Raw genomic sequence first — 27,063 nt, 5'->3', positions numbered from 1 at the left:
AGTTGCAGTGTTTTCCAGGCGAAGGCATTGTTTTGATAGGGTAGAAGGCTGTTTTTCAATTGTTTTTAAGCTTACCGTCAAATTCGCCCGCAGTATCTGCCAAAAAAGCGCGAGAAGAAAATGGAGGAAGCCTAAAGATTGCTCCCTAATAAAGAGCTATACAAAGATCTGTTTTATACTAGTGAAGAAGATATTATTTTGAATAGTAGTTTTGATTAAATTAATAATTATTAATTATAATTATGAATTAAGTTATATTAAATTATAAATTGGATGTTTTGTCCGTTCATTGAACGGCTATCATCAGCAGAAGGTAAAAGGATAATGAAAAAAGCAATTGAAAGATCTTGACATCTCGTCGAAATCTCTGTTAAGCTAGCATAACGTTTCCTTATTAAAGATTAGAGCTTATTTAACTTCATATTTGATATTATTCGTAAAAAAATTGATAGATGTTGAATTTAACCGTGAAAAATTTCATATATATTGCTTAACTTACTGACACGGATACTCCTTATGTGACTTAAGTTGCATTTTCATATCGGCGCTGTTACGTCTAAAGGTCACATTGACTATTTCACACATCTGAGATAACTATTAAAAACCATTTTTAAAGCTCTTCTCAATGAGATGTTCAATAGAACAACGTATGGTCAGTCATAGCTTGACCCTCCTGATCTACATTATCTACGGATCCTCCCTATGAATACAGCTTAGCAAGCGTTTTTACAAATTATTTCAGAAACATTAATTAATTCAAAAACGTTCAGAAACTAAATTTAAAAAAAAAAACAAGTTTTTTTAACTGAAAGTAAAGAGCGACATTAAAACTTAAAACGAACAAAAATTATTCTGTATATGAAAGGGACTGCCCCCTCCTCAACGCCCCGCTCTTTACGCTTAAGTTGATTCTTTCTCACAACTCTACTTTTAAAAAAAGTAAAAAACTTTATCATAAACAGCGGGGCGTTGAGGAGGGGACAGCCCCTTTCATATACGGAATAATTTCTGTTCGTTTTAAGTTTTAATGTCGCCACTTACTTTCAGTAAATTTTTTTTTTTTTTTTATTTAATTGTAAGATAGTTTTATGGCGATGTGTTAAAATTCAGATTCAATGAATTTTCGTCAGTTTCCGGTTGTTCAAGTATCGTTGCAAAACTTACAAATAGTTTCGATGATAAAGAAATATTAAAAAAAAATTAAGCAAACGTGCTTATGGTGGTATGATAAATAATATAAATTATCGGTTCTCTTCTTCTTCTTTTTCTCAAAACAAGTCTCACATTATAGCCTAATGTAAATATTGATGTCAGAACCTAAAGAAATTTTTTTTATCAGGTGACAATAGTAGAAATATGTCATCGATAGGACCGGGCCCCACGCTTCCTCAAGGCTGTAAATTCATTTCTAAGGTTTTATATACCTTGTTGGCTGAAAAAGGTTGCAAAAAGCTGCTGTTGTAGAATTTTGATAATACCCCGTAACACCCATTATGCGCAAATACCCCGATTTTGCTGAATATCCTGTGAACTAAATTTATTTTACGATGTTAACTGACAATATTTCACTTCAACTTCACAGGACTTCCACGTCTCCTCGAAGTGTTCTTTGTCTGTTTTTGGGTGCTGTGTTTCATGATGAGTATGTGTTATTTTGTGCGGATAATTTTATCTCTAGACCCTAAAAAATATAAAGGCTCCTAGTGAAATACTTTGCATGACATTTTCGTTCTACGAGCCTCTTTTTTCGTACTCTGAACGTCCTTATGAATTATTCATAGGCAGAATGTTAGCTAAGAAACACGGCCACGATCGTACCTATCACTAAGATGCTTCACTGAAGATTCTAAATATTGAAACTGCATCATAATGACGCAACTTTTATCAAATAAAGATGCCCTAGACTTCAACCATCGAAATTGCCAACCAAGCTTAGTGGGAAGTGTGGGAACACAGTTAAGTTAGTATTTCTGGTAGAGTGTATCTTTTCTTTAATACAGACGTTTGTGGAAATTCGTTATTATTGAACATACCTGTTAACTCTTCGAAAATCTCTTTTTTTTGTCACTAGTATGTATTTCTTTTTACCAATGTGTTCCCTGTTCTATATATATATATATATATATATATATATATATATATATATATATATATATATATATATATATATATATATATATATATATATATATATATATATATATATATATATGGAGAGAGAGGGAATGAATTTCAACGCATATCTATCCTAATATCTTTAATGGTTATGATAAACGAGTCATTATTTTCCACGTGAGCCATACGGAGATTTGCTATTTCCCCTAAATGCTTAACTTTCCGACAATTTCCTGTTGTTCTTGGGGTCCCCTATTGTATTGAATATTAGTCGATATTGCAGCTACGTGATATTTACCACGTACTCTAAGATTTGGTTGACCAAAGTAACTTCCAATGTAATTAAAAATTCCTGATCCTTAATCATTCCAAAGGTCGGGTAAAATACGAGAGATATTTTCACAAGAACTGCTTAAAGATAACAATAAGCTGTACGAAAAACGTGGTTCGATCTCGCCTTTTACGGTTATAATGAAATAAAGGTCAAGATGGCTAGGGCAAGTTTTACGGATGAAGAATGACAGGCTCCGTGTTCAGATATCCTTGGATAAAGTGGGAATGGGCCATTCGGAATTTTTCGAAAGTGAAGCTCCGAAGAAGCAGCCCTATCGGCTTTTTGTGAATTGGTGCCGAGATGAACTGTTAGTTGAAGTTGTAGTAGCAGTAGATCGTCAGTCTATTGATGATTTCCGTATATATTGATAAGTAAAGAGCAATTTGGGCACAAGAGAATTATGTAGACTTGTTATTATTATTACTTCTTTTTTTAGACCAGGGCACTCCGTATCGAAGGAGTTGTCCTAGAAACTTTGAAAAGGGCTCGTGCGATTGGATATTGAAAGGGCTAGTCCCATTTTTAATAGTTGAAAGTGATTGGAGGGCAACTAACACCCCTCCCATGCCCACCATTTCCCCAAACACATCCAATAAGAATTCTGAGATAGCGATTTTGTCCAATGTAGTTGAAAGGTCCAGAAATTATGTCTTTGAGGATGACAACCCTACCCCCACAACTCTTAGGGCAAGGGTTGTAAGTTATGCCTTGGGAGCATATAAGGTTTTTGTGGAAAGGGGGTTTGCATAAACTCCAGAGGGGGCTCTTTTGATTGGAAATCAGATGTTATAGTTACCTGTTTAAGAGCCAAAGCAATCGGGGGCATCCATCCCCCCCCCCCTATGTATATTTTCCAAAAATGCATCCGATAAAATTTTAAGATAGCCAGTTGTTCAAAAATAGTCCAAAGTCATATAATAACGCCTTTGGGATTGGACGGAATCCCTCAGAGTCTGGGGGTAAGGTTTGCGAGTTATGTCGCAGGAGCATATATGGTTTTTATGGAAGGGATGGCCATGGGAACTGTAGGAGAGGCTCATTTGATTTAAATGTATAGTTCTAAGTCCCTTTGAAAATTCAAACATGATGTAGAGCAACTAGTCTCCTCCCTGGCATCCTCTTTTTCCAAAAGACATTCAATTATAATTGTGAGATAACAGTTTCGATACCTATAGTCCAAAAATCATATAACAATGTCTTTAGGGTGGACGCAATCCCCCAGAGTCCATGGGCAAGTGTTGTAAGTTATATACACAGGGCATAGAAGGTATTTATGGAACGGATAGTTACATAAACTTTGGATCGGATGGAACTCATTTGATTGGAAGTTGGAAGTTTTAGTGTCTTTTTTAAGAGTCAAATGGAAATGGAGGGACGTCAGACCCCCCCCCCAAGCCTATCATTTCCCGAAATATACCCCATCGAAATTTTAAGAGAGCTATTCTATTCAGCATTGTTCACAGGTTCAGTATTGGAGATATCAACCTACCCACAGTCCTCAGGACAAGGGCTATAAGTTAGGCAATTCGTTCGTCGTTTACACATAGTATATGTTATTGAGAAAGGTAGGCATGTTTGAAATTTACTTTCTAGGAAGACGAAGGGTATTCAGGTGAGCCTGTCAGAGACCGTAGGCGGGAGTGTTGAACTAAATCAAACACGTTCTGTGTACACGGATTGTCAAAAGGGTATAACACAGGAATGATTGAGTTTATTAATTTCCATAATTCAGGAAATGATAAGGGAGATGATCAAAATGGCAATATTTCCATTTTATTAATGCTACTACAACTACCGCCACTACTACTACCACACTACTCCATTTACATTATTAAGGGATATTTGAACAAAATGAAAAGACGCTATGTGCATGCACATTGTCAAAATAGTGTATCTCAAGGATTGATCTGTGTATAAAGTTGAAACTTCCCGAGGATACTTAAAGGGGAAGATGATCTCAACAAAAGGCAATATGTGCGCACTATTGCTAATACTACTGTTACTGCTGCATCTTCTACTACTACTACTTCTATTACAACTGCTTGTATGGCTAAGAGCATTCAGATGAAAATATCAAGAAGTATATGAAGATACAGGCTATCAAAAGCACATATCAGCAATGCCATAGCAATCACTAGTGGTATTAAGTTGAATTTGCCAGGACTTGATGATAGGGATGGTCAACTGACCAAAAGACAATAGCTTAATGCTACTGCTGCTAGTAGTACTACCGCTATTCGATACTATCAGAGACAACGCTGTAGCGATGCCTATAGTAAAGGCCATACGGCTCCTATGTTTTATTATTCCGTATATGAAAGGGGTTATCCCCTCCTCATCGCCCCGCTCTTTACGCTAAAGTTTGACTATTTCTCACAACTCTACTTTTTCAAACAATAAAAAACTTTAGCGTAAAGAGCGAGGCGATGAGGAGGGGACAGCTCCTTTCATATACGGAATAATTTCTGTTCTTTTTAAGTTTTAATGTCACTCCTTACTTGCAGTTAAAAAAACTTTTTTTATTTAATTTCTGAACGTTTTTGAATTAATGCATGTTTTGATTTTTGGCTCACCGCACATGAATAATTAAAACAAAATTTGCATATTACTTTTTTTTTTTTGCTAAATGGTTTTCTCATAGTTTTGATCAGACGATTTTGATAAATAAAGGGGTGGGGGAGGAGGTCTAGTTGCCTTCCAATTTTTGGTTACTTAAAAAGACAACTTGAACTTTTTGTTTTTTACGAACGTTTTTATTAGTAACGAATATACGTTACTTACGAATTAACTTACGTAACGAACTTCTATATTTATATTTTTCCATTGCGTATATTTTTATTACCCCCTCGTCAATGCCTCGCTCTTTACACTAAAGCTTGAATTTGGCCCTACTTCTTTAGGAATGACCCCTGAATCACAAAGGCCGTAAAATAAATAGTTGAAATTACTAAAAAAAAACTTTAGCGTAAAGAGCAAGGTATTCTGGAGGAGACGAACCCCCTTATATGCGTAAAAATTATGTTCGTTTTAGGTTTTATGCCGATCCTTACTTCCAGCTGAAAAAAACTTTTTATGTATTTATTTTCTCATTTTTTTTTGTAAATAATGCTAGAAAATCCCGTGGCCCCTTTATGGAAATCCTCTCCCCTCATGATAAATTCCTCCATGGACAGATCCTTCCACGTACCCTCCCCCCAATGCGAAAACGTCTCCTGAAAACGTCTGTACACTTTCCAATAACCATTACTGTAATATGTAAACAATGATCAAAGTTTGTAACTTGCAGCCCCTCCCCCAGGGAACGTGGAGGATCAAGTCGTCCTGAAAGACATAATTATTAGGTTTTTCGACTATGTTGAAGAAAATGGCTATCTCAAAATTTTGATCCGCTGACTTCGGGAAAAAACGAGCGTGGAAGGGGGCCTAGATGCCCTCCAATTCTTATGGTCACTTAAAAAGGACACTAGAACTTTTAATTTTCGTCAGAATGAGTCTTCTCACTAAATTCTAAGACCACTGAGTCAAAACGATCGCCCCTGGAAAAAAAGATATAAAAATAGACACGCATCCGTGACCTGTCTTCTGGCAAAAAATACAAAATTCCACATTTTTGTAGATAGGAGCTTGAAACTTCTACAGTAGGGTTCTCTGATACGCTGGATCTCATGCTGTGATTTTCTTTAAGAATCTCTGACTTTTAGAGGGTGTTTCCTCCTATTTTCTGAAATAAGGCAAATTTTCTCAGGCTCGTAACTTTTGATGGGTAAGACTAAACTTGATGAAACTTGTATATTTAAAATAAGCATAAAAATTCGATTCTTTTGATGTAACTATTGGTGTCCAAATTCTACTTTTTAGAGTTTTGTTTACTATTGAGCCGGGTCGCTCCTTACTACAAAACCTTTTCATGATATGGATTTAGAAACGCTAACTTTTGATGGGTAAGACTAAACTTGATGAAACTTGTATATTTAAAATAAGCATAAAAATTCGATTCTTTTGATGTAACTATTGGTGTCCAAATTCTACTTTTTAGAGTTTTGTTTACTATTGAGCCGGGTCGCTCCTTACTACAAAACCTTTTCATGATATGGATTTAGAAACGCTCACTGTTCGTTACCACGAACTATTGGATTATTTATTTATTATTATTTTTTCCCAGAGGCACTACATATGGAAAGGATCGTCATATAAACTTCAAAAGGGGCTCATTCGACTGGAAACCGAGATTTCTAGTGCCCCTTTTAAGAGTCAAAAGTGATCGGAGGGCAATAAGCCCCCCCCCCACGCCCCTTTTCCCTCAAATACATCCGATAGAAATTTTGAGGTTACTATTTTATTAAAAAGGGGTTCAAAGATCATATAAAAAAAAAATCCTAGGTTAACACAATCCACCAGGGCCCGGGGGCAGGTGTTGTAAGTTATGCCTGGGGGCAAGTATGGTTCTTACAGAAGGAATGTTTGTATAAACTTCAGAGAGGGTTAATTTGATTGAAAATTAGAAGTCCTAGTTCAGTTTTTTAGAGTCAAAGGAGATTGGAGGTCAACTATCCCCCACCTCCACACCCTTTTTCTCAAATGCATGAGATAAAAAATTTTGAGATAGTCATTCTGTTAAAAACAGTTCAAAGGTCAGATGACAAAACTCCGATGTCGACACAACCGCCCTGGGTCCGGGGGAAGCCGTTGTAAGTTATGTCCTTGGGCATATAAGGTTCTTATGGAATGGATGTTCATATAAACTTCAGACAGGGCCCGTTTTATTAGAAACTGAAAATTCTAGTTCACTCTTTAAGAGTCAAAGGTAGTCGGAGGAAATCTATCCCCCCCACGCCCTTTTTTTCTCAGATACATTCGAATTTTGAGGTAGTCATTTTGTTCAAAATAGTTCAAAGATCACATAACAAAAACTCCGGGGTCGACCCAACCCCACAGGGCCCAGAGGCAGGGGTTGTAAGTTATGCCCTGGGGGCAAACATAATTCTTATAGAACGAATGCTCCTAAAACGTCAGAGAGGACTCACTTGATTGGAAATTAAAAGTTCTAGTTCGCTTTTTCAGAGTTAAAAGAGATCGGAGGGAAAATAGCCCCCCCCCCATGGCCTTTTTCCCCGAAATGCATCAGATAAAAATTATGTTATAATTAGTTCAAGGGTCAGGTAACAAAATTTTCTGTGTCGTCACAACCCCCAGGGCCCCGGGGCAGGCGTTGTAAGTTATGCCCTGGGGTATATACGGTTCTTATGGAAGGGATGCTCGTATATACTTCAGAGAGGGTTAATCGGTTTGGAAAGTGAAAATTATTGTTCACTTTTTAAGTGTTAAAAGATCAGAGGCCAGTTAGCCCCCCACGCCCTTTTTGCCCAAATGAATTTTGTTATAAATAGTTGAAAGGCCCGATTACATAAACCCTGGTGTCGACACAACCCTTCAGGGCTAGGAGGCAGGTGTTTTAATTTACGCCCTGGGGGGCATATATGGTTCTTATGGAAGGAATGCTCGCATAAACTTCAGAGAGGGCTCAATTGATCAGAAATTGATAGTTCTACTTCCCTTTTTATGAGTCAAAAGTAATCGGAGGACTGCTAGCCCCTCCCCCCTCCCTCGCGCTTTTTACCCAAATGCAATAAAATATTGGAAATTTACGTTCTAGCTTACTTTTTGACAAAAGTCAAAACTGATTGGAGAGCAACTAGCCTTTCCGCCTTTTCAGGCTTTTTTTCCCCAGACCCATCTGATGAAAATTTTGAGATGGCCATCTGGCTAAAAATTTTTCAGTGGTCAGATAACAAAAAAATTCGTGTCGACACAACCCCCAGGGCCCGGGGGTAGGCGTTGTAATTTATGCCTTGGGAGTAAATATGGTTCTTATGGAAGGAATGTGTGTATAATTGACTATTAGAACCACCCACATCTGCAGTGGCGAAGGTACGCTTGCGGTACGATTTCCGTATCAGAAGGCTTTTGAATGCAGTACGGTATCTTATGCTAGAACGAGAAACATAAAATTAGGAGATTGAAACACAACAAGGAGATTGAATATTTAATTAATGTACATTTTTGAACATGTAATGTACAAATTTTTTTCTCTTTTCTCCTTTTTCCCCCTTATGTTGTACTCTGTCATTTAGGGGATCTGCGCCCCTTTTTGTTTTGACAGGTTATAAATAAATTGAATTGAATTGAACATCAAAGTGAATAAGTAAAATTCTTTCTTTGAAAGAATTGAATTCATGAAAAGAATTCTTAAAAAGGTAAATATCTAATTTGTGGTCATTTGTGTTTAAGTGTATTAGAAATTAGTAAAAGAATCCTGGTTGGCGCTGACAAATTTACGATTGGAATTTTTAACATTCCTATTCAGAGAAGTTTTCTTCGATTTTTGGAAAATTTCTTAGGAAAACATCACAAATTTTGTTTTAATCAGACGTTAAAATTCACATAGCGATATTTCTTGGTCACTTCCGCTTCACAAAAACTGCATTTTTTTTTCCATCAGAACTTACCCTAAAAATGTTTTTTTTATTGACAAATTTCTCTTGGAAGACCAAGAACAAAATTGTACCACATCATGTGAAAGTTTTGTTTGAGTGAATTCCCACAGCCACGCTAAGCGAAAACCAATTCGAGTAGATAGACACCTAAATTTGCCTGTGCTAGCCAACAGCAGTAGAAATATTTTAAAGTGTATATATAGTGTGAGGATTAATCTCATAATGAAGTGCTGAGAGTCAAATTGAGAGAGGAATTGGGAGGGTAGTTGAACTTTGAGCTACTTAGGCGCTAAATCCTTGGAGTAGAGTTACAACCAAAATTCAAATAAGTTTTCGTTTAATTTATAAATTCTACTCCAAAGTGGAGTGCCATTCATCCACCTTCAAGTTCAACTGAGATTTTAAAGTTCACTTCCTCCCACACTGGTTGGCTGACAAGGCAACAACGATACCTCTTCATGACAACCTCTTTAGCACTTTGCCCAAAGACCTTTAAAGGGCAACCTCGACAGCGCAGCATTCTTCTCGAGTGAACGGCTAAGCTTCACTCTTTTCATTTACATCTTATAATTCCTGGATGAATGCCACACCAAACTTGGTGAAAAAGGCGGTTCCCCTATTCCCACAATGTGTTCCAAATAACATCATATGAAGTCAGAACCAAAATTTTTCATTAGCTAATTTCTGACTGTCTCCATTTGTATTAGAAAAACATTTATTAACATAATTTCAAAGGATTTTCCCAGGGATTTTTAGATATTGTTTGGAGCATCAGAGTCAGTATAATGAGACCGAGGACTTCTGGTACAACAAAAGCAGAAGAAAAATATTCTATTCTTTATTGTCTAAAAGCCTCTATGAGATTTAATATGGAATCCTGATTTCAATAAAAACTTCAGAAATGAACTTCATAAAGTGTCACAGATTGTAAGAACAGTGTAAATTTGCCAAGGAATAACACGATTTATTCATAGCTTTATGTATGCTCCCTACTCGAGAAAACAAGAGGACTGTTTGAATATATCCTTTTCCGCTCTGTTGTTAATAGCTTGTTTAGACGTTAAAGAGAAAAGCAAGTACCTTAAGGTCAGGGCTGCCAACTTTTTCGTCCATTAATGTGTCCCCTGAGTGTTTAAAAATGTACAATTTTTAGCTAAAATGTGTCCATCTTGAAATCTCTAAAACTAGAGGGTTTTTCAGTTGCATTATTGACCTAAAGACGCTTTGTAAACCTCTTTGAAAGCGGCCAGTTAAAATCAAATATAATGAAAACGAAAAAAAAATCCATATAAAACATTTATACAAAAAGACTTAATGTGAAATCCTTTACTTACGACATCTCTGACAAACGTGGATACTAAAAAAAAGTAAATGAATAAAAAAAATACAGAGAATAAGCACTACTTTGGCGAAAGGTGACGTTTTTTAAAACCAAAATAGATATTCAGATAGGAAACTTTTCGTTTTATGTCAAAAATTTACAAAATGTTTCCCTTTTTAGCCCTTTTATGTCCCAAATTTCTAAAATATGTCACTTTTTTGCCCTATAAAGTTATCGTGTCCCGGCATATGGGAATGTGTCCTTTCTACATAAAATTAAATTTTAAAAAAACGAGAATGGGTTAAAATACGATTGCTGCTCTTAAATGCAATTCATCACCGACAAAATGGATCTTCAATCCGTCACTTTTGTCCATTTAAAAATCTATATAAGTTCATAAAGTGGTTCTACCCTTTTTCATTAGATCGCCGAAGAGGCTCGTCCTGTATCGATTTCCTCCTCTGAAGATCCAAATCTTGCTCGGCCAACCCTCGAAACGGATTTCATTAAAGAGTCGTGCAATCACTTTAATCAACCACTACTTGAAATGATTGATGAGGATAAAGATAGCATGGAACATTACATACGAGACTGGAAGTAAGTACCATCACACTTTAACAGTATGTCTTTGCTATAAGTAAAAAGTAAGTAAGTATAAGGGAACTAGACCGTCAAGGTCCAAACCGGCAGTACTGATCTCCGTTTCATGGCCCTTCAGCCAGGAAGGCCAACTGCCTTTACTTTACGATCGGTTTCACAATTAAGTTCTGCTAACTATCGAGTTCAACCCGTTCGGAAGCGGTTTTTTAGCTGCATACTAACCCAGTCATTATCATTTTATAATTTAGGAAAAAAATAGTTTAACAGTTAAAGAAACTCTCAACTTAGGGATATTTTTAGGTTAGATCCAAATAAACTGAAGATCTCTAATTGAAGCCAAAATTTTACTAAATTGAGCTAAATTTGAGTTTTTCTACTTCTTCTGGATGATGCTGCTATATCAATAGCGCTGATAGTTTAAATTTCTTTCAAACTTATGTTAAACCCCAAAATATTCATCCCTTTCTTCCTCTATGTTCATTTCCCATATTTAGTGGTAATGACACGACGCTTTATCGTAAAGTGACTTCTAGGCTAGCTATTTAATAAAGTTGCCAAGGACATAAAAATAATTTCGTCCCTTAGGACCTACTTTAGGTATATTCATTTTTGAGAACCGTAATTTTCTAAGATCTTTCTTTGTAGTTGTTTAAAATTACGAAGTTTTTAGGGTAGTGCAATATTTTTATCAGTGTTGTCACTTCCGACCATGAAAATTCACAAGCAAAATTAATTAGTTAAATTTGGCCATTCTTTTATTGTGAGAAGAATTCAAACATTAGAAACCTGTTGGTTTTCAAAGAAAACTAACCCTTCAAAGGAGAGCTAGACTTTCTCATTTTGTTTGGTGCCATATGTTTTTGGCTTTTTCTTTGCTGATTTTTTTTTAAACTTTTATTTCTTTCATTTCTCAAATTTTTATTTCTTTTATTTTTTGACTTTACGCCCGCTACTACCCAATAGACCGTAACTGCATAAGGATATTTTTTTTCAGCGAGGTGTAAGGAAATAAAGCGGAATATCGAGGGAAATAAAATTGTGCCATTCAGAACAAAGTACTGTAGATAAAGAGAGGCCCTGGTTATATTTAACCTAAAAAATAGAATTTTGAAATAATTATGCGTAAAGAAGTGTTTAATTCCTTCCAAATGTATGTAATGTTTGATAAGTTTTAAATTGCTTATCCAAATGTGTTAATAAAAAAAAATATTGTGTAATTTTAGGTATAAAAAAAAGCGGTTTGATCTAGATAGAAATTGCACCGCAACAGGCCTGAAAACTCACCAACGGATGTTTCAGCGGCCTTCCGTTGAAATTAAGGAATTTTAAATCTTGTCTGAAAATAACAGTCATGAATGCTTTTTTTTCTGTGGTGATTACATAAAACGTGTTGTTGTAAGATATCCTTTGTCGCTAGTTTCCTGATGCACATTGTTGCCTAGTCCATAACTTAATTATTATAAATAAATTTAAAAGGGACAAAGGTTAAATTGAGGAAAGCCAATTAAGTAAATTTAAAACTTAACGAAATTCATCAAAGTTAAACAAAATTGAGCTAAACACAAAAAATAAAGGGGAGATGACGTCATTTTAAGTTATTTTTGTTCTGCGAAGAAAATTGAAATTGAAGTACTTATGACTTTCCCGTACTTTTTGCCTAGCACTGTGGAGTTCAATTCTTTCTAGTTTACCATTTTTATGACGCATTCCATTTGCTCTTAGCAACTTTTACAAGAACTTTTATATTCTATCTCAAAAGTTTACTAAAGGTAAATTTGGAAAGTAATATAAAAGTTCTTGTCTTGAAAACCTACGTCCTCTTCACATGGGAGGTTCATTATTCCGTATTGTTTGATCTTGCCCTTATTCAATTTGAGAAAGTGGGGCTTTCTGACATGCTAACTTTCTTTCATGTACTTTTCTTAAAACAAAGGTAATTGGAATATTGAGATTTCGAGCTTTCTTTTTGAGATTTCGTGGTTCATTTTCTTTGCGTGTGTTTATGCACCAATTATTGTTAAAGATATCTCTTTAGAGGTGGCAACATTATTATCTCTTATATTATAATATAGAAGATTCGAAAAATTGTTTTAAAGGATACCAAGCCCTTGCTCAGTTTTAACTCTTTCATGATTAAATTAAACAAAAAAACTAGTTTTTTTTCAACTGAAAGAAAGGAGCAACATTGAAACTTAAAACGAACTGAATTTATTCCGGATATGAAGAGGGCTACTCCCTCCTCAATCTCTCGCTCCTTACGATAATTTTTTTTGTGCTTTATAAAAGCTTCTTATTCCAAGTCAACAACCCTTATGTTTCATCAGTCGTTCTTAAAGTATTGGAACAACAATGTAAAATCTTAGCATAAAGAGCCAGGGATTGAGGAGGGGGCTGCTCCCCTCATATACGGAACAATTTCTGTTTAAGTATTAATGCTGCACCTTACTTTCTGTATACAATTTTTTTTTTTATTTAACATCTAATTGCTTTTCAAATCAGGCCGAGATATCCCCCTCCCCTCCGTGCAAATCATCTCTGAAATGTATCCCCCCAGCCCGCTGGATATTCCTCCCAAAAAGTTTCTATGTATTTCCCAATAACAAATGCTATAACTTAGAGTCCTTTCTCCAGGGCCTGTGAGGGGTCATGTTATCCCCACAGGTACATTAATTTTGCTTTTCAACTATGCTGAACAAAATGGTTGTCTCGAAATTTTATTGGATATCTTTGGGGAAAGGGGGCATAAGACGGAGTCTACTCTGATACGGTGAATCTGATGGTGTGATTTTCATTGAGATCCCTTGTCTTATTAGTGGGATTTCTCCGCTTTTAGAAAATCAGGCAAATATTCACATTGCTTTTGATAAAACTTAGTGAATTTATATATTTGGTATCATGATAAAAAGTCAATTCTTTTGATGTATTAATTGTTATCAAAGTTCCTCTTATAGTTTTGGCTACTATTGGACTGATTCGCTCCTTACTTACTGTTCGTTACCACGAACTGTTGGAAAAAAATCGTTGGCTACGTAAAAAGTGGGGATTAAAATCGTTTTTGGGTTAATTAAACAGTGATCTACGTTATAGTTAGGCAATTACACTGAAACATACTCAGGGAAAGCGAAATTATTCAAAAGTATCTGAACCATAAGTTATAGGAATTAGAGGTTGAAAACCGTGAGATTCTGAAGATTCAGGAATTGTTTGACCTTGATAAGTTCTCGTCAAACTTATTAGTACTTGATAATAATTTTGGCATCTTGGGGAAATAGCGCGTTAGAAGTCCCATGACCAAAAGAGTGGCCTCGTGAAGGGATTAAGGACTAACTACTCTTTGAATAGTACTAAGCCTATATTCAATTTTATTTTTTAGTTTATTGTTTAGTTTCTTTTGAAATTTCCACTTCATAAAAAAAACGATCGATTTCGATTTAGCTTTCCAATTTCTGTCGTTTATCCAGGGCGAATTTTCAATATATTCTTGCCAAACTCCGCATTTCTCGGGTAATTCATTTTATTTCTTGGGGAAATAATGTGTTAAAAGTTTGATGAGCAATAGGCTGGCATTGTCTTTACTGTATCCAGCAGAAAAAGAAATATTATATGAGCTATTGTCCAACTTTCTATGACCACTGTTGGATATTATCCTGCCTGATAAAGAATTGACGACAGAAAGGTGTTAGCCTTGTTGAAGGTAATCTTGAAGCTCATTGAACGCCGTGACTTTATGAAATTCATTGTAGGAATGTCAGAAGGCTTCTCTGTTTCAGACACGTTATCAATTGAACGTGGGATTCTCATACATGCTGGATTTTCCGGCCCCTGTGTACTGTCAATTATGGGGTGCTATAAATTCTGGAAGGCTGGAAAGGAAAAATATCGCTCGTGTATAAAATCTGTAAAAATATCTATGGATTCTGACTATGCTAGCTGTTGGCTTAGTATCAGAGAGGAGATTTGATCCTGTGAGCTGCTATGTAAGAAAAAACTGTCAATATTCTTTGTTTAGACGAATTATCTATCGACTCTAACTTCCCCAAAACTCAATACTTTTATACATCTTGATTTTTGGCGTATTGCCAGATTGGCATAATAGTGGCATATCAAACAAATACAACGTAGAGACAATAGGGAATTTTTTTTTTAAGACAATGGAAATTATTTATGTAGATATTTCGGCCCTATGTCCAAGGGCCGTCTTCAGCACAATACAAGAATAAGAGAGAAACTATATATATATATATATATATAAAAACTTACATCAAATTTTGAGAATTAAAACTGAATAGTTAAAAACACTTATTAAAACATTTTTTTAAAAAATAGCCCTAGCATCCTTACTTCAGCGAAGTTCAACCAGGACTGGCGAAAAGAATGAAATGAAGAAATATAAACTCATTCAAACTAAAGAGAATAAAATGATTAGATGCAATTTCTTAAAGCTAATCTTGCCTGTTTAGCAGCCTGTCTGAAAGGCCTTTTCGTAGTTGGTTCAGTACTATTATAAATTGGTTTAGTAAAATATTTTGTTAGATCATTTTTAATTATCATTTTTAATTAGTATCTAGGTCACTTGAATTTAGCTTTCTCGAGGCTCAGTAATTCTGTACATTGAGATTTCGGATGTATTGCCAGATTGTCATTGTAGTGCCATATCCCGTGAGTAGACAGATACAACAAATAATTAAAATACAAATTTTTGATGTATTCGTCTTATATTATAGATAAATGATGTACAGTAGTCTGACAGAATGATGAGTCGAAAAAGTAGTTTGGTATTGTAGTAACTTGATATAAAAGTAGCTATAGTTTCTTTTTGCAGGTTCTTTAAGAATTGCAAGATAAGGACTGGCATCTACGAGGAAGTTCGGAAATTATCTACATCAAGACTTGAAGAGCAGATTTTTCTGCAGAAAAATCCTTATCAACCCACTGCGCTCAGGTTTCATCCCTACTACCCATGGTTGGCAGTTGCTGACAAGTCAGGATGCAGGTCTGTATTTTAGTGCCTCTTTTATTTAAAATGTTCCTTATATAACTAATTCCTGATAAATATTGCCTGAGAATAAAACTAAAATATTCAACAAGTGAAGTTTTAAACAGGAATGAATTTTCTGGGCTGGGATCTTCTTCTTTTTACTTTTTTCTTCCTCCTTAACCGTGAATTGATTGTGAGTCATGTAGAGGCATATGGTTCAAAACTTTTAGATAGATTGGAAACAAAAAATTTTTAAACACCCCCTCCCTCCTTTTAAGTCAAAATTTGAGGTCATCGCGCCCCCTGAACACTCCTTGAAAGTTTCAACTTTAGCCTTGAAGCTAAGCCCGAGATGTATCACATACAGATAACCTGGCAATACATAGCGTATTTTTATTTACCTCACTACTTAACCATGGATATATTAAAGCCACATAGGTAATTATAGTGCAAAAATGTTTATATAGATAGAAGGCCATTGCTGTTGATTCTCCCCACCCCTCAAGAAAAAATTGAAGTACCTTTACTCCTTCTTCCCTAAAAATACTACCTGAAATTTTCAACTCCTTCCACACTACCGCTATTGAGATGTTACAGATGTGCTATTTTGATAACCTGGATGCATATAATGTATACCAACCACATTTTTAATCCATTTTTTCCTCCAGGTCAGTATATGCCCGCGTCCAGCACCCCTTGAGAGTTCCATATTGATCCTCGAAGTCATTTCCAAGATATTGTAGACAACTTATTTTGAATTCTTCGGGTACAAATAATATCTTTAAATTCTTCCGGTACACATGTCGTCTGAGGAGTATGCCCTGGGGAACTCTTGAAAGTCATGGCCTAACGAATGACCCTGAAGAATTCCTAAGCTCATCGGATAAAAAAGACAAAATATGCTTACCAATTCTACTAGAACCATAATATTTGAGCAATCTGTAAATTGCATAATCTAGGATCATTGCTGCTGGAACTGCAAGAGTCAGATCAATCCCAGAAGCAAACTTATTAGATCTTTTAACTATCTTGAATAAAATGAGTATCCTAAAATTGTTATCTGATACCATGGGGATTGTCATTTAATCACTTTAATTTCTTAAAAAGTGGACTAGAACTTTCGATTCCCGATCGAATGAGCCTCCTCCCATGATTTTACGACCCTATATTCCATGTAAACTGGCCCATGTTTTTACGAGCATATATTCCTTGTAAACTGGCTGGGGGGGAAAAAACCATACACGGTTAGCACATGGATTTGTACTAGGCCATTGCTAGTGCTTTACCTCTATTACAGAGGCTGTATATACTTACTGCCGGTCAGGTTTTTTTCATATAGCACTGGGGAATATTAATAGGGGATTTGGTTTGAAGCTAACAGTGAAAGCTTTATGTAATATTTTTTGCCTCTTTATTTTTCGACCAAATTCCTTATGTGTCAATTTAGATTTCACTACATTTTTGGCACAAAAATTAAGCCCCAAAGAATCTTACGAAGTGTAAAGTAAAACAGCCTTAAATCACAGAGAGAATGAAATAGATTGTGACGAATGATTTCTCTATTATAAAAGCTTGGTTCTGGGAACAATATTTTAACTTTAACTTTTTTTTCTTTTATCTATTATATTGGATGCTTTTTTCATAGCTACATCCTTAACTGGAATCTGTGTCATTGCCTAACTTCAAATCCATCCGGCATTGTTGATTGACGTCATTAAAGTTAACTTCACTTGTGTGGGCGAACCTCTAATAGGGAAGGGAGAAGTTTCACAACAGATAAAGCCGATTAGAATTAAACCAAAGATTTGGAGAAACTTATAAGAATTGAAACTGGCGCTATTGTCTTGAGGGAAAATCACTTACGCCATCTTGCTTTTGTGACGTTTTTTAACCGAAACTGCTCCAAATCTGTTTTTGCAGGTAATATCCAGAGAAGGGAAGGATAAAATCTAGGGGACGGTAAAGAAAGCAGGATTATATCCCCGGTAGGCCTACCAGATAAACGTTAGCTAGCTAATTCCACCTGCCAAGATTATCTTCAGCTAGCCAAGGCCTACTTTGTGCAGACTAGATTTTGGCCTAAAATGATTTCTAAATATTGAAATGCTGATGAGTTATCACTTACACTGAAATTTCAGCTTTAATCCTATAATCCACCAGAGTACAGCGGTGTTAAACTTTGATATAGAATTACTTTTGGAAAGTATATTGAAAAGAACGGAATTTTTTTTATGAGGAGGAATTTGAGACAGTGCCATAGGGATTGAAAAATAATAAGGTCTCGAGTGCTGATAGTGTAGTAAATAAGTTCTTGAAGTACTCCGGCTGTTAAGTTAGAGATATACTACTGAAGGTTATACACGACTTTTGGAATCAGGGTGATTCTACCTGGTGATGGCTAAACCTGGTGATTTTAGGAGAACTTCCTAAAAGAAAGGCCAAAGAGTGAGAGGGGTAATTACAAAGGCATTTGCTTGGTTTCTGTAAGAAGGACACTATTTACCATGGTCATACTTATTAGAATAAGAGATACAGTCTAGTTAACAGAAGGACAGTGTGGTTTTAGGAAGGGAAGAGGATGCGCCGATCAAATTTTTACTCTTAAATCAATAATTTAAGAATATCTGAATCATTAGATCATTTTAATTCTAGGTTATATAGATTATGAATAGACATTTGATTCAGCTAATAGAAAAGCCTTAGCGACGGTCTTACTAATATTGCTGTGGTTAAGGTAGGGAGTGACGTATGTAGTAGATTTGGTGTTGAGTCAGGAGTTAAGCAGGTTTGTGTCTATTTTATTTAACCGTAGGTAATTAACTTTATTTATTGTCGTGTCTGAAATAAACTACATAATATATTCCTACCCCACTTTTTTAAGAATAAAATTATAATTAAAGCTCATAAGAGGGTCGCCTCTCCGCCCCACTTGCAATGGGTGAGTCGACATAGTTTTGACGCATCTCTATAGACTTTTGCTGTCGCGTTTTAAATTGTATTTAATTAAATGGGTTTCTGTAGGTTTGTATTGCTACTTTTTAATTTGATAAGACAATACTATACATCTAGTCTAAATAAGGAAACTGTGCAACTTGTGGACTGTTCTGTGTATTGGATTATAGAACAATAAAAAAGATAGTACAACACATTTGTTATTTTTTAAGCATTAAATATTAATATTTCACTTTAGCAAATTATGGTGGAAAATCTAGTGTTGATGTAATCACAAGTTGTAATCACACTATCGACATTGTATTTTTGAAAAAAAAAAAATACTAAGCATTCTAGATTAATTTACATCTGATCGACGAGTGTTAACTACCAGCCGGCTATGCTCTTGATGTAAGCCTAAATGCAAATTGTAGAGATTGCCATGTAGCCTAGTCTAGTCTTCGGATCAACCACGCTTCTTGACTACAGAGGTCCTTGCGTCAGCTCTGCAGCAGCTGAGGTCAAACCCTGGGCTCTGTACCGCCAAGCAGAGGTAAATCCACTGTGTCACCACAGATGTCATTGCCATAAAACAATGTTACGAGAATTTTCTTTAGATTTCTGCATCGAAATTTTACTGTTTCCTAGCACGCAAGTTAAATTTTCGTTTCCAATTTTAGGTTAATTTGGTCACACGGAGCAATTTGTGATTTTGTTTATTCTAAGGGATTGCTTTCTAATATATTTAATATGTTCCCGTCTTATTCTTTTAGTTTTTGGGATTTCGATACAAACATGAGATTTGCTTATATTTCAAATCAGAGAGATGCGAGAATAACAGCGGCTGATTTTGTCAACGCGCATGATAATACCCTCATTATGCTTGGCTCAGATGATGGATCTGTCAAGATTTGGAAGGAAAATAGAATAATCAATGGTTCCTTTGTAAGTCCCTTTTCTGAAAAGAGCCGTCCGTTTATTTTTAATCTCTCAAAAGGTTGAACAGGATATTCTTATATTGGATTGAAGGATATCATATCTACCTTTTGCGACCTTGAAGAGGCCAAGCAAAGACTGAAGGGTCTCAGTCACCCAAAAAAAGTTTTTTTTTTTTTTATTAATTGGAAAACCCCGAAAAAATTTACTTATAAACGCAGAATAAAAATAAAAGGGTAGTAATGCATTAACGCCACCATAACTGCAGATTTGTTGGTTTTAAGGGCCCTTAATCTACACTTAAAATTTTGTGGCAAATCATAAAATAAAATTCTTTACTTAAAACGATGCAGTCAATTGGATTTCAGCGGGAGATCGATTTGTAATATTGATTCAAAACAGTCTCTATTTTTTTCACCTGAACAAAATGAAAATCTGTTTCTCTCAAACTAGGTGTCTTCTCTACAAGGTCGTAATGCCGTAACAAGGAAAAAATTGTTAATGAGCTAAACTTAAACACATATCCGAGTCAGGAAAGAGCAAAAACTTACCAAGGGTTTTGCATATACCAGGACCTCTAGATTGTACTAAAAACGGTACAGTCGTATGGTGTTGGCAACGCTGTTTTGTACGAACAAGATTGCTATTTATTCGCGCAGATGCATTAATGCAATTTCTGCTGTGGTTGTATCAATATGGAAATACCAATAAGTGTCACTTAGGAGGTATCAACGAGCAGGTATATGATAGGGTATATGATATACCCTTGTATATCAAATATATCTGATATACCCAAGGGTATAGGGTATACTCTTGTTAGGCTTAGCTCAGAGGATGAATTTGTCGAGATTTGGAAGGAATATAGAGTCATCAGTTGTCCTTTTTAAGCTCCTTTGATTAAGAGTCCAAAGATGGCGAGTTAAGGACTTGTTGCTTGACTGTCTATAATGTTTAAAACATTCGATAAGCACAAACTTTAAGTTAACAATGTAGTATAAGTCAATTATCTCTCTATTTCTATTTGGTGATACCTTGTGGTACCTACCGTACTAAAATCTGTAATGGAAACGTATCATTAGGGGCATTATCACTTCGAAAAAAATGGGATATAAAAAGGAAAATAATTGATTAATGTAATTTGAGTTTATTTATTTATTGGTATAACTATAGTAGTTCTATTTACAACAGTTCTATTGTTTCTTAGAGAAAAATTGGATAGAAAGCTGAATAACAGAGCTTTTTTTATATTTAATTTGAGAGGGTTCTGTTTACGGAACTTGAAATGAGTTTTGGAAACTTGTCCGAGATAATTTTAAAGCTAATGGTTTCGAGCTTACACTTATAGTAAGCAGGAAACTGAAATCTTCCTCTAAGTGAATGATGCAAACAAGCTTTAAGCATTAAAATAATTATACTTTAATTGAGCATTGCAAAGTTAAGTTAGAAAGGGCTTTTCAGTTAGAGATTGAAGAAGGAAAAATAAAAATAATTAATTTTGCAACGCCAATGGAGACTAAATCAAAAAAGAAAATAAAGGTGAGCATGTGTAATGGCCTTTAATCGTAATATCGATTTAGAGGCAACGCTCTAGCGTTGACTTTAGGAAAGAACCATAAGGCTTCAATGTATTGTGTGTTTTTTTCCAGGGCCACTTTACATGGAAGGGGTGGTCGTAAAAACTTCGGAGGGGCTTATTTGATTGGAAACGGAAAGTTCTAGTGACCTTCTTAAGAGTTAAATGTGTCCCTCCCACGCCCTTTTTTCCTTTAAAGACATTCTATGGGTGCTCCGAAAAGCGGATGAAGATTTGCTGGATGTTTTCCCAAAACATCCACAGATACATCCAGCCAGACAAGAGAAATTGCGTACGGATTTTTCTGGGTGCCCGGCTGAATAACCACATTTCAAAAAGTAAGCTGTACGAAAAGTGCGGTTCAATCCTGTTTTCTAGGGCTATGATGCGATAAAGGTCGAGATACTAGGGCACGTCCTGCGGATGAAGGATGGCAAAATGCCGAGTATTGTTGTGGTGGGTGGCCCAGTGTTTCTTTGTAGGTAATGTGGTTCTTGCGTTTTATCTACTTTGCAAAATATCTGGCAAGGAGGTATCTTCTTCTGAAGTAAAGAGACTGGATCCCCATTTCGCAGTAATTAGCAGGGAAATTTTAGCAGAATTTTTTTTTACACCAAAATGCTCAGAAAAAGCAGCTTGAGCACTCAAAAAAAAAACTCCAAATCGCCCTTGCACAACTATCTGAAACCCCCCTTGAACAAGGAAAACGAGGGGGAAGTTCAGAAATTCTGGTGTCCTTTTCGGTCAACCGTCTAGGACAAAACGGAAAGCAGTTCCTCCGCGATTGGGGTTAGCGGATGTCATAAATAAACATTTAAGGAAAATGCAAACTTCCTAGGAGGGTGTAAAGAGAGAGTCTTTGAATAGATTGGGATGAAGGAGGAGGCTGCGTAGCTGTGTTGGCCTGAGACGGGTAGGTGCTGCAATGAATTATTAGGAGTAGTAGTATACAAATTTTGAGATAGCAGTTTTGTTCAAAATACTCCAAAATTCAAATAACTAAAACGTTGGGGTTGACGTGCTCCCCCAAAGCTTTTGGGGCAAGGGTCGTAAGTTATGCAAGTTGCCCTTTGTTTAACTGTAAGGTTTTTATTGGGAAAAGGGCGCAGTTTTGATCTTGTGTTTCCAAAAAGGCTTAGGGTCTAAATGTAAAACTTTAAGAAGATGTTGACAGGTATGACGAACAAATCAATTCACCCTAAATACATGTTATCTGTCAATAGGGCATATCAGCAATATTATAGGAACGGATGAGGTTATTAAGTTAAAACTTTCAGGGGATACTACAAAATGATCGGAGGGCAACCAGCCCCCCGCCCCTTGCTCATTTTAAGTGCACTCTCTCCACAGAACCGATTAAAAAAATTTAAATACTATTTTACTCAAAATGGTCCAAAGTCCTAGTAACTATGTCTCCAGGGCTGTCATGCCCCCCAGAGCCCAGGGTCAAGGATTATAAATTATAGAGGTTGTCAATTGCTTACATGAAGGGTTTATCATAGGGAAAAGGAGGAATGTGTGTCCAAAAAATCTACGGGTATTAAGGTGAAATTTCCGGGAATGTTGAGAGGTAATCTGAACTAAACCAAAAGCTACTATGAGCATTCAGTTTATCAAAAAGCCGTACCTGCAATGTTTTAAGAGTGACTGAGACTATTAATTTTAAACTTTCAGGGTATATTGAGCGGAATGTTGATAAGTGAATGGAGGGCAGCCATAATATCTTAAGAATGGCTAAGTGTATTAACTTGAAACTTTCAGGGCCACTACTACCGCTACTGTCAATGTAACAGCAACTGCTTAAGATTGCTACTGCTCGTAATTACTAAGACTAAGATTGCTTGCAACGGAAACTACTAGCAACTATAACTACTTGTGACGTTGAGAGGAAATGTTGAGAGGAATTTTGAGCATAATCAAAACATACTATGTGTATGCTGGTTATCAAAGGGGCTTATCAGTAACATCTGAAGAAGGACTGAGGGTATTAAGCTGAATCCTTTAGGGCATGTTCAGGGTTATGTTCGAAAGTGATTAGAGAGCAGCTAACCTCTCCCTAATTGCCCTATTTAAAGGCTTCTTCACAAATACTAATAAAAATATTGATTTTTTTTTTAAATCAAACAGCTCGTGGTAACGAACTGTAGTAAGGAGCGACCCGGCTCAATAGTAACCAAAACTCTAAAAAATGGAATTTTGATACCAATAGCTACATGAAAAGAATCGCATTTTAATACTAATTGTAAATATATAAAATTCATCAAGTTTAGTCTTACATATCAAAAGTTACGAGCCTGAGAAAATTTGCCTTATTTTTGAAAATACGGGGAAACAACCCCCAAAAGCCATATAATCTTAACAAAAATCACACCACCAGGTTCAGCGTATCAGAGAACCCTATTGCAGAAGTTTCAAGCTCCTATCTACAAAAATGTGGAATTTTGTATTTTTTGCCAGAAGGCAGATCACGGATGCGTGTTTATTTGTTTTTTTTGTTTTTTTTTTTTCCCAGAGGCGATCGTATCGACCCAGTGGTCCTAGAATCTTGCGAGAGGCCTCATTCTAACGGAAATGAAAAGTTCTAGTGCCATTTTTAAGTGACCAAAAATTTGGAGGGCAACTAGGCCACCTCCCATGCTAATTATTTTCCCAAAGTCACCAGATCAAAATTCTTAGATAGCCATTTTTTTAGCATAGTCGAAAAACCTTATAACTATGTCTTTGGGGACAACTTACTCCCCCACAGTCCCGGTGGGAGGGGCTACAAGTTACAAACTTTGACCAGTGCTTACGTATAGTAATGGTTATTTTGGAGTGTACAGACGTTTTCATGGGGGATTTTCTGGTTAGGGGGAGGATTATGAAGAGGGGGTTATAATGGGGGAACTTTCCTTGGAGGAATTTGTCATGGGGGAAGAAAATCTCCATGAAGGGAGCGCAGGATTTTCTAGTATTATTTAAAAAAACAATGAAAAAATAAATATGAAAAAGTTTTTTTTAACTGAAAGTAAGGAGCAGCATTAAAACGTAAAACGAACAGAAATTATTACGCATATGATGGGCTCACCTCCTCCTAATACCTCGCTCTTTACACTAAAGTATTTTTAGTAATTTCAACTATTTATTCTACGGCTTTTGTGATTCAGGGGTCATCCTTAAGAAATTGGGACAAAATTTAAGCTTTAGTGTAAAGGGCGAGGTACTGACGAGGGGGTGAACCACTTCATATACGTAATAAAAACATGAGAATACAGAAGTTCGTTACGTAAGCTAATTTGTAAGTTACGTGTATCTTTTACTAATAAAAACATTCGTAAAAAATTAACAGTACTAGTTGCCTTTTTAAGTAACCAAAAAATAGAAAGGCAACTAGGCCTCCTCCCCCACTCTTTTTTTTCTCAAATCATTCGATCAAAACTATGAGAAAGCCATTTAGCCAAAAAATAACTAATGCAAATTTCGTTTTAATTAATCATCTGCGGACAGCCAAAATCAAAACATGTATTGATTCAAAAACGTTTAGAAATTAAATTAAAAAAACAAGTTTTTTTAACGGAAAGTAAGGAGCGACATTAAAACTTGTAACGAACAGAAATTACTTCGTATATGAAAGGGGCTGCTTTCTCATCTACGCCCCGCTCTTTACGCTAAAGTTTTTTACTGTTTTAAAAAGTAAAGTTAAGAGAAAGAGTCAAACTTTAGCGTAAAGAGCGGGTTGTTGATGAGGAAGTAGTCCCTTTCATATACGAAGTAATTTCTGTTCGTTACAAGTTTTAATGTCGCTCTATACTTTCCGTAAAAAAAAAAACTTCTTTTTTTTATTTAATAGTCTAAAAGCTCCAGCTCCATGGCTCTAGGGATGCCCAGTCCTTCGCTATTCCTGGGACGAGGGTTGTGATTATGCCATTTGCCTATTATTTACATACAGTATTTATCATTGCGAAAAGGGTATTGTTTGATCCTGGGTGTGTCCAAAAAGTATATGGCTGTTAAAGTGAAACTTCGGGGAATGTTGAGGGTGATGCTGAACTAAATCAAATGACACTTTGTGTATTCAGTCTATCAAAAGGAGAAATCGGTAATATCTTAGGAGTGGCTAAGGGTGAACTTCAAACTTTCATGGCTGCGACTACTACTAGTACTACTATGTCATCTACAGATGCGATTAACTATGGCTGCGACTGCAACAAATTGCGACTGCCAATACTTCTACTTGTGACTACTTTCGATAAACGTTCAGGGAGATATTGAAAAAATCAACACATAATTTGTGTATGCTTTTTGTCAAAAGGACATATCAATCTCTTGAACAGATGAGAGTAATAAGTAGAAACTTTCATAAGTAGGTAATAAGTAACAGTAATAAGTAGAAGGCATCTTGAAAAGTGTTTGAATGACAAAGAGCCCCCATGTCCGTTTTGATACCCCTTTCCTTCAACACTTATCAAAATCCCGAAAAAGCCACTTTTTTAAATAGTCAAAAGGTCTTGTAATTATACCTCTGAGGATGCCAGGTACCCCCTTCCACAGCCCCAGGGAAAGGGTTGTAAATTATACAGTCTGTTCATTGTTTACATATAAGATTTACCCTTTGAAAAGAAGGGGGACACTTTGATCCTGCGTTTGTCAGAAAAGGCAATGGGTATGAAGATGAAACTTGGGGGAATGTTGAGAAGGATGCTAAATTAAACCGAAAGATACTATGTGCATCCAGGTTATCAAAAAAGTATATCTGTAATATCTCAGGAGAGGCTAAGAGTATTAAATTGCAACTTTCAGGACCACTGTTACTACTACTACTGTGACCACAACTGTGACGTCTTGCGACTGCGACTATAACTACTATCGACTACTTGTAAGTGTGACTACTTGTAACTTGGACTACGACTTCTTGAAACTGGGACTGAGACTGCTTGTGATTGCTACTACTTGTGACGGCTAATGAGACTTCTTGTGACTACAATTGTAATGGCTTGTGTCTCTGACTACTTATGACTGAGACTAATGTGACTACTGGCGTCTGTGACTGTGACTGCTTGTGACTATAACTACTTGTGACTGAAAATACTATTGACTGCGACTGCTTGTTTCTTTACTGTGACTACTCGCGACTGGTAATACGAACGCAACTTTGCTACTACTACGGCTCCTTGAGATTGTGACTACTTGTAACTGTGACTTTGAAGACTTGTGACTACTACTGTCATTGTAACCGCTTGCGATTGAGACTAAATGTGGCTGCTGCTTTGACTACTTACTTCTACAAGTGCTTACTTCTACTTACTTCTTCAAATCAAATATTGATATTTTGAAGAACCAAAGCACACTGTTCAAGTTCAAGTTCAAAAGCACACAGTTTTCAAGTTATTGTTAATGCTAATATTTTGCTTGTACTTTGCTGAAACCTTTTTAGAATGATTCCTATGCAGCTGGCCATTAATTGTAAATGTTTTATTTACCTATTGTTAGTTTAATAAGCTTTGGAAACCTGTCTGTTAAAGATGATTTCAAGGCTAATGCCTTTGAGCGAACCCCTATAGGTAGCAAGAAACTTTGATCTCCCTTTAATAGGATAATGTATAGAAGCTGTAAACGCGAAAATAATTGTCCTTTATCTGAGTATTGCAAAGTTGAGGTAGAAACGGGCTCTTTAATTATAGAATGAAGAAGGAAAAATTAAGACAATTAATTTTGAATGGCCTTTGGAGTTTAAATTTCAGAAGGAGCTGAGCATTTTTAAAGGTCATTCGTGCTATTGAGCTTCAAAAATCAGTCTTTTAT

The 27,063-nt window shown here is 35.9% G+C and overlaps 1 protein-coding gene across 2 annotated transcripts in view; it reads left to right on the top strand.

Annotated features, from left to right (window-relative positions):
• The window catches only part of LOC136026998 (regulatory-associated protein of mTOR-like), a 272,404-nt gene that overhangs the window by 236,862 nt on the left and 8,479 nt on the right, over nt 1-27,063 (top strand). For both annotated transcript variants that reach the window (XM_065703879.1, XM_065703880.1), the window contains 3 exons: nt 10,689-10,861; nt 15,687-15,857; nt 19,547-19,718. In XM_065703879.1, the coding sequence (XP_065559951.1) occupies nt 10,689-10,861; nt 15,687-15,857; nt 19,547-19,718 (516 nt within the window). The remainder of the gene's footprint in view (nt 1-10,688; nt 10,862-15,686; nt 15,858-19,546; nt 19,719-27,063) is intronic.

Source organism: Artemia franciscana, chromosome 5 (assembly GCF_032884065.1).
Source record: "Artemia franciscana chromosome 5, ASM3288406v1, whole genome shotgun sequence".
NCBI classification, from domain to species: Eukaryota; Metazoa; Arthropoda; class Branchiopoda; order Anostraca; family Artemiidae; genus Artemia; species Artemia franciscana.
The sequence above is the reverse complement of the archived record's forward strand: the minus strand, read 5'-3'. Positions and strand labels throughout refer to the sequence as shown.